At 36.1% G+C, this 9,367-nt stretch overlaps 1 protein-coding gene across 1 annotated transcript; it reads left to right on the top strand.

Moving 5' to 3' along the window:
- The first annotated feature begins 271 nt into the window (after positions 1-271).
- On the top strand, positions 272-8,903 carry LOC132187139 (Golgi SNAP receptor complex member 1-1). The gene is made up of 5 exons (XM_059601336.1): positions 272-456; positions 2,240-2,479; positions 3,040-3,207; positions 8,167-8,280; positions 8,440-8,903. The coding sequence occupies exons 1-5, from the start codon at positions 418-420 to the stop codon at positions 8,551-8,553; spliced, it is 675 nt and encodes a 224-aa protein (XP_059457319.1). The 5' UTR covers positions 272-417; the 3' UTR covers positions 8,554-8,903.
- Positions 8,904-9,367: the final 464 nt, after the last annotated feature.

Genomic DNA, 9,367 nt, shown 5'->3' with positions numbered 1-9,367 from the left:
GCTCCATAATTGTCAACCCATATTAACCGACCCGCCCAACGGAAGAAATTGCCAGCTGTCAAGGAGGATTTTATCATCTGCAGTCCGTTCCATACAATTCATGTACTTGTCAATGTTATCATGCTAAAAATGCTTGTACATTTAGGACCTTGGGGGCATTTGTAGATCCAGATTACAACTACCTAAAGCAGTTGGGAGTAAACGAGAAAGATACAAACTGTAGAGAATCACGTCCTCTGTAAATGTATTTGTATTAAGGAGCACGCAATCGCTAAGTTGGCCCAATCGCCAAATTGCCGTTGAGAAATCGGACGATCTGTCCTCGTCGCCAAACGACCCCTAAATCCAAACCTCTAACATCAAGAAGAGAAGAAGAAGAAGTAGAATTTGCCAGAGAGAAGAGGAATTGGAAGAGCGATGGATGTGCCGAGCTCATGGGACGCCCTTCGCAAACAGGTCCGATTTTGTCTCCTTTGATTTTTCTCTTAGATTCTGTTTGCTTGCTGGGAAAATGTCGGAGGCGATAAGAAATTCGGAATTCGATGATAGCCGATGTTACAGATTTTCTTTTTGTTTCCTTCGGGTTGTCGGCAGCCGGAATTGGATGTTCTTCTCGGTGGAAAATATGGATGTCGGAGATCAGCTTTTAATTTCTCGTATTTTGCTGCGATTTTTGGTTAATTTATGGATTTGTGTTGCGTTATTTGTGATTTGATGCATGTAACGAAGAAATTTGTTTTGTTTCAACGTAATTCTTTGAATAAAATTGTGATGCAAACTATTTCTGAATTTTCATTAGTTTTGGTTAATTGCTGAGAATGATGCATAATTAGGGAAAGTTCGTTTCTGATAGCTCATTATGGAGGTAATGAGAGATGCTAGCTGATTCTAAATAAAATGCAATCACGGAACTTATGAACTTCAGACAGGGCCTTTTTTTTTTTTTTTTTTTTTTTTTTTTTTTTTTAAATATAAGCTTACGAGGTGTTTGTTTGAGCATTTTTCTATTGGCCGTTCATTTATCCAAGTTTTCCATCTCTGTCTTTGCCTTCAGAACTTTTACAGGTTTCAAAGATTTGTTCCGTTTTTTAGATTCTTTAGTGTACAACCTTTGTCTTTGATTGTGCCTTCAAATTGGTATCCTTTAGTGCGTTAATACTTATCTGAAAAAAGAAAAGCAAGTAGAAAAGTGGTTCATCCCTTCAGTCCCATAATCAGTAGAGGGCTTGATAAAGAAAATAAATTTTTTAAGCAAGAGAAGAATCACACAGATGTATTTGCAGCTGCAATTCTGTCCTTGAAATTTCTGTAGCTGCCCCTGTAGGGAATCTACCCGGCCAACTATGAAAATCAGCAAGGCGGTGATATATATTAGCCTATCTTGTAATTGTCATTGCTAAGAACATCTTGTGATGAATTCCATCATGAAGCTTTTGAATATGTTGAGCCAACCCTTCAGCCATGGTGCTGATTCATGCTTCACTAGGCAAAGAACAAGAGCAACAGGACAACTGGGCAGAATTCCATTGTCTAGAAGGAGGGCATCCTGTGGATAAGATTCGTTGAACGGTTGAAAGCATATTCATACATATGGTGTAAGTACTTACCGAGGATGGTACTGATGTAGGAGCTAGACCAATAGTAGAAGACTTGTTGCACCTCCCTTCTTCAGGATATTTTCCATTTCTTTATTTGTTTGCCATGAGTTACCCAGAAACTTGGATTTTTGGTTCATGAATAGCATGCATGGTCATTCTGTTGCCAACTTATTCATAACTAAAAAATTGGTCATTCTGTTACCAACTTATCCTATAGATCAAAAGCTTAGGTAAAGATAGCCTTTAGCTGGCCTAGATTGGCTCTGTACTTCTAACTGTTGCAATCATTGAGCATGTAACTATATAAATGGAATCAACCTCTCAGATATTAGAAAAGAAGGTAAGATCAATAAATGGATTCAGAAATCTTGTTAAAATTTCATTGTCTACCAACCTATTTGACTTAATTTTTGTTTAATGATTTAGCTCATTTCTTCATTTAAATTTGAACATAAGTAATTTAGCGTATTACATCTCAGATGATAGGACCTCATCATTCTAACAGCTTATATGCCATTTTGCATGTCTTGAAAAGGGCATTCATCACAGATGTTTTGTGTGCATTTTCTTTTCTTACTTGATCCTTGCTAGCTAGAAAATATTTTTCTTCTCATGAACATTTTATCTATCTATACTTCCAGGCTCGGAAGCTTGAAGCTCAGTTGGATGAGCAGATGCATTCATATCGTAAGGTGGTTTCTACAAAAGTCACTACAAAAAATGATACTTCAGAGAATGATATTGAATCTGGGATAGACCGACTGTTAAAACAGCTCCAGCAAGTAAATTTGCAGATGCAAGCATGGGTATCATCAGGGGGATCAGAAATGGTTTCTCATACCTTGACTAGGCATCAGGAGATTCTTCAAGATCTCACTCAGGTACTGTGGCTTCTTAATTAATGTTTAGCAGCATTTTGCAAAATGAATTTGAATTAAACTTCATAGTACGGCCTTCTGGCCTTGTGTAAGGGGCCTTGCATATTTTTTTTTTCCCTTTTCAAATAGGTAGTCAAGCATGTTGGGCCTTTGTCACTTATGTCTCATGAGCTCTCGCTGTTTTTTTTTTTTTTTTTTTTGGAAATTTTAAGATCATGTTTTAGGTAGATGATAATGTGACTAACCCAAATTAATAGAGCTTTAAAAGCTCCCATCCTTGCCCAAATTAACAACAAAAAGAGGACTAAAAACTCCTAGGGCCTATTTTAGTTTTGTTTTAATGCTTGTTTTTATCCTTGCCGCACTTCTTTATTAGAGAAAAGGAAAGAAAAATTAAACATTCTTCGCTTTGCCCTTTTTTTTTTTTTTTTTTTTTTTTTTTTCTTTTTCTGGTGTAATTATTCTTATCACGTCTACATTATTTTTCTTATATTTATAATTGTTATTTAGTAAGATTGACTCTATCAGACACCAACTTCTTGTTAGACATGATTGAAGTGCAGGAGTTTTATCGTCTTCGGTCCAGCCTCAGAGCTAAGCAAGAACATGCTTCACTCTTTGAGGATTTTAGAGAGTTTGATAGAACAAGATTAGACTTGGAAGAGGGTGTTGGTTCTCCAGAGCAAGCCCTTCTAAAAGAGCATGCATCTATTAGCCGAAGTACAGGACAGGTATGCTAAGTACAAATGGCACCTCTTTGTGTGTGTGTGCGTGACTGTGTGGATCCTTAATTGGATGCTTTAAGTTCTCGTGATGTGGAGACTTGGAATTAATCAGTAGTTAATCTGATAGTTTCTCTGAGAATGAGGAACTGACAGAGGAGCAATCACATTGTATAATGTCTTGATCGCTTTACAAATTGACTATATATAATTTTATGCAGGCCTCTCTTCAGTTCTCTTTTCTCTTCCATGCTGCAATTCCCTGACTTTCCGTATATGCTGTTTGATTTTAGAATGAATGATCTCATTCCTTATATGTGTTCATGCCAGAATTTACATATATCCTGTTTATTTGGACTCTACTGTTGCACCTTGTGTATGTGTGGTTGAGTCCCCAAATTTATATACATGCCATTGTACTTATTAGTTGTATTTCTTAGATGTGTGTCTAGATGCTTATGGTTATTCTATGTGATGTGCTTATGGTTAATATATTGGAGGGGGCTCATTTACTATTGGGTCTTTAGTTCAACAAGTAGTCCTTTTTCTTTATTTAAGGTGCACAACAATGACAGGAGAGGTATATGACTGTTCACACTCAATACAATGCCCTCTCCTTTTTATTTTATTTTATTTTGTTTTTTTTGTTTTTTGTTTTTTGTTTTTTAATTTTTAATTTGTTTTAATGGAAATGAACTTTTAGATGACCTATTTCACAAGCTCTGTTTATCACTTACCTGTACTGCTTCTTTTGTGTGACATTAGACTAATAAGCTGTGAACTTTTAGATGATCAATGGATTGATTGATCAGTTGATTGATCAATCAATTACTTCTTCGGAATACTGAAAAAAGGTTATGTGATTTTCTTTTTATTAATATAGGCCTACACTCTTTTGGATAGCTTGTGCTATGTCGTTCTAAATACGTTTATGATAGGTAATGCACAAGTTCAGAATCCTAGAATGTCTCATACTTTTAAAGTTTCTTTAAATATTTTTTGTATTTTTAATTAGGTGGATTCAAATAGAGTACTTGTTTTTGTTCTTTCCTATTTATAAGTTAGAGTTAGTTTCCTAAAAGCCAATTTATAACTTGAAATTATCGAAGTAAAATTGTTTTATTTGTAGAATATGATATTTGGGCATTTATAATTTATAAGATGAATTGAAGTTCTTAAGTTATATTGTATGTAATTCAGGTGCACTGAGAATGACTCATGCATTTTTATTTTATGAATCTGAGTATGACTCATGCATAGGAGATCTAAATAAAAAATTCCTTATAACTTGTAAAATTGAGTTCAGTCTATGATAAAATTGGGTATTTTATCGAATAAAACTATAACATATTAACTACTATATGGTAGAATGACCTATCTTCGTCATTGAAGTGGTAGAAGCCCATTCATTGATTAGGTTCTTGAGCAAAGCCTGTTGATTGCGAAAGGGCTGTGGTGGGCTGTGAGAACCCAAAGCAGGGCCCGTTGCTACCACATTTTCTTTAGCTCGAGGTGACCTTAAGTGGCATGGGCTTACGAATTTCTCTTGGCCTGAAGCTCCAACAGAGTAGTCATAAACTTACCCCCAGGCCCATCCTGCATTGGGGTCTTGTGAAGATCTTTTATGCATGGAATCCCGTGTAGACCATCTGCGATTGATTGCTTGTCCAACAGATGTGGCGCCTTTCTTTATCATCCATGTGGACACTCAACGGTGGCCCTTTGCCAGCACTAGAGGAGTATTGGAGCTGTACTCTTTTAGATTTATGTGTCATCCACAAAGGAAAATACAGTGCTCCCATCATCCTGCCCCTAACAATTTGCTTTGGCTGGCAATGTTGGCAGCATAGAGCAGCTGTACAGCTATGCTTTGAGCCGGCCTAAGGGGCCATACCTTATGATGGGCTCTGACAATAATCCCTTTGGTACCCCTACTATTTGCAGTGGACGAGCTGCCCCTTTCAGCTACCACCTGCGCGTAGGATCGATACTCTGACAAACTAGTATTCTGATGAGGGCAGAACAACAACTGGAGGTGCTTATTTCACAGATGAGAATGGAGACATAAAAAACTATAGCACCTTCAAGAACCCACACGATCCCCGTTTCTTCTTGCCCTCGAGGATAATAATAAATATCCCCTCCACCCACCTCCGTTGAACTCCTCATTGGGCAAGTAGTTCCCGTGAGAATTTCTACAATGCTAACCCAGAAAGGCTCTCTAATAGCCTTTGAAATTTTGAATAAAATTGTGGAAAGTCCACTTATCTCCCTTAAATTACCACCCAATTGACAATGTCCCCCAAAACTACAAAAAATTGTCGATGTCCTCCTTAATGACAAAAATACCTTCAATAAAAATAAATAAATAAATAAATAAAAGAATTAAAAATTAAAAAAGGGAGTGAAAATTAAAAAAAAAAAAAAAAAATTGTTTTTAGTGGAAAAAATTAATTTTTTATTTGTTTTTATTATAGGGGTATTTTTGTCTTTTAACAAATATTTAGTGTCATTTTTGTCTTTTTGTTGGCCTAGGGAGGGGGGACATTGACATTTTTTTGGTAGATTGGAGGGACATTGTCCTAATTGAAAGTTTGGGGGAGATATTGTCAATTGAGTTGTAGTTTGAGGAAGGGTATGTGGATTTTTCTAAATAAAATTTGTATTGTCTTCCACACTTGCCACCTCATTGATAGTCGAGAGTAACCACAAAGCTCCCTCTTTCTTCAGGAAAATCGAACATAAATAGGCCTTCTCTCATTCCACTATTCTTGGCCTAAAGGAGTTTCCCCATGGCTCGATAGTGAACTCAATTCCCTTACCGACTAGGAATAATAATTTATAAGTTACAAGGTTTATGACTTAGATCTTCTATGTGATAGTCTCATTACTCACACTTAAGTCATATTTAATTTGTACCCAAGGGGTAGCTCAATCAGTTGAGGACGACGCCTCATGAAGCGGTAGTCTTTAGTTTAAATCCCCTTCCCCTCCTCCTTCCATCCTTTCCTTGTGCGGACATGTCAAAAAAAGAAAAAGAAAAAGAAAAAGTCATATTCAATTTAACCAATGGACCTTACATGTATATGATAAATAATAATCATTAAAAGTATACATGTAAATAGCTATTTGCCCAATATTCATTAAATAAATCAGAATGAACAACTTTATTTAATAAAAACTAAAATATTGCTCTAAGTAATTGGACTTTGGGGCATAAACCCCAACACTCAAAGGACTTCGCTTCTACCAAAAAAAAAACCTCACCATGCAGCCTTTGTTACACACAGACTCAACAACACAACCCACACACCAACCTCTTCGGCCATCGTCAACAAACATCAACCCAAGACACCCATGCACCCAAACGAACAACCAGAGCAGCTAATAAACAAATAAAACCAACACACCACAGATACTCAGTGGGACGCGCCCTCACTTGCTGCCATGATGGGATTGGGTTGCCGGGGGTTGTGGGGGGACTGTTATCTTTTGCTGTAAAAAGTAGTTCATATGTTATTCATGTTGCTCACAGATCGATGAGAATATGGCACGTGACACAAGAAAAAAATTCACACATTATGCAATTATGTTTTATATCTAAAATTATATTTACAAATTACGAACATAAAATAAAGAAAAATTTCCTTCAATAGTGTTCTAGATACAAAATATATTGGTGTATTTTTTTATTTTTTAGTTTTAAAGTCACACGCCACATATAGATTTGTTCTATAGTGATTGCCATGTGACATAATTCGGTTAACAGTTCTTAATGGTGTAATGGATGGAAGGGGTGTGATCAAACCAATCCTAAAGCATACAGGGGGTGATCAAAGCAATTTAAAACTTGGGGTGTGATAAGAAAAAGGTCAAATAAAGAGAGGTGTTAATACATTTTACCCAAAATTTAAGGCTATCACATCTTATTTTTTTGTCATATATGAAGCAGAGGGTTTGTGGTAAACTGTGGAAACTTTGTATTTCAGACTTTCAGTAGTCCCTTTTCTTGGTTAAGTCTTATATTGTAGCTAGAGTCTTCTACTTGTAAATGTAACTATAGCTGATACAACGACACCTATTTCTTATAAAAGAGTCTAATCTTGTATATTTCTGGGTGACCAGATGATACCTTTTTAATTCTCATTCTCTTCCTATGTTGTCTGAGATGTACGTCTTCTATGTTGGTCATGTTTAGTTTATACCCTTACCGAGATATAATGAAGTCACTCCTATTGCCTTTCATTTAATCTGCCTAGGCTTGTACGGAAATGTAGAACTGATCTGCAATACAGTCCTAGTTTAGGCTATTCAATCCTGACAGAATCTTATCTTTTATAAGAAATTTGATGTGGCAGTATAGGATGGGGTGATTTCTACATAATCTGCTAATTAGGGCAACCTGCCTATATCTGTCTTAATGCTGTCTTGTTACAGATGAAGCAGAGTCGTCATTCCTGTTCTTCAATAGTATATGATAATGTTTTGTTTATGAGATAACAATATATGTCCTGTTCTTGTCTTGTTAGAGATGAGACAGGATGGTCACGAGATTAACTTTATTATGTATATGTGTTTTCTGTTTTTAGGAAACTATTGTAAATTAAGTTGGGAGTGTACATGGATGGGGTAACTTCTGGTCTCTAATCAGTATGATATATTTATGCATTTTAAGCATAGTCTGCACATCAAAACTCAGTGGTACGTGAAAAATGGATCCCATGAAATTTTATCCGTGTTGAAAGAACATAAACTTTCACACCTACTTGGATCTTAAACATGTTGGAGTGGATGAGTCTTCTTTGTTCAATGATGCGTCTCTATAAATTTCACATGTTTCTGTGATGTGGATAATGTATCCTGGACTTTCTGCAGAATCATTTTATTTTGATGATTATTTTTACTTAAGGGGGGAAAAAACAAATATGAAGAACTGTTAATTTTTAACTTGTGCCTTTTATGCTGTAGATGGATACTGTGATTTCGCAAGCTCAGGCAACACTTGGTGTACTTGGCATCCAACGTTCTACTTTTGGTGGTATCAATTCAAAGCTCAGCAATGTTGGCAGCCGCCTCCCAACGGTATAAAAATTTCATTGATGTAGTTATTGATACTTATTATTTTCTATTACTGAAAAAAGTAATCCTGGAACCAAAAAGAAAAAAAAAAAACGAAAAAAGAAAAGGCTTTGAACTGTTTGTATTAGTTGATTGACATACTACATTGACATTATGGTGCAGGTTAATGGTATTCTTTCAGCAATAAAGAGAAAAAAGTCAATGGACACCATTATACTTTCACTAGTTGCATCGGTGTGCACATTTCTCATTTTTATCTACTGGTTGAGCAAATGAGGCTGTTTAATTGCGTTTTTCTGGCCAGCGCTTTTGGTGAAAATTGTTGTATTCTTGTTATGATGCTTCTTGTGGGCGAAGGAGGTTGTCTTAACGTTGATGAGGTGACTTCTTATTTTTTCAAGGGTAAAGTGCATTATATCTTCCTTGGTCTCTGTATCAGATTGCAATGCCTAGTGAAGTCCACAAACTTTCTAGCTTAGACTACAATCCAATCCATTGAAATAAAATTGAGGTCGCTGGTTCTGGACTGGTATAGCCTTATTATGCCTTACAATTGGCAAATGTTATAGAATGATTGTAAGTTGATAGCAAATTTAATCGAGATTATCTTCATATTACCATCCTAATCATGTGTTGATTGCAGAGATATAATTAAATACGACTTGGTTTGTCGAAATATAATGAAATACGGCTTCTTCTGTTTAAGCTTATATTGAAGTTAAAACTAAATTTCTTCTACCGTATTGGGAAGAAGATGACCAAGCCTCTGCATGCTGGTGCTAGAGCTCTATGAACAATCTTTGAGGCACTTCTATTGTACGTAAAGATGCGAAGAATTGGATCTCCACAAACGGTTTTGTAATGGGATTTCTTTTGCTGAACCATTCAGCGCGAGGCATGCAAAGCCTTGGGCTGGTTACGAGCCAAGATGGTTCGGCTGGTTCTCTTTGATGAGGTACATCTCAAAGTTTATTAATTTAGGTCATAATTTTGAAATTTGCTGACAGATCGTGCTTAAATAAGATTAGTTAATGGTTTTTGGATCCAATGACATCTCCTTTCTTAATAAACAAGGCGGATCAGCCGAATG

Source organism: Corylus avellana, chromosome ca7, assembly GCF_901000735.1.
Source record: "Corylus avellana chromosome ca7, CavTom2PMs-1.0".
NCBI classification, from domain to species: Eukaryota; Viridiplantae; Streptophyta; class Magnoliopsida; order Fagales; family Betulaceae; genus Corylus; species Corylus avellana.
This window is presented reverse-complemented; position numbering and strand designations above follow the sequence as displayed.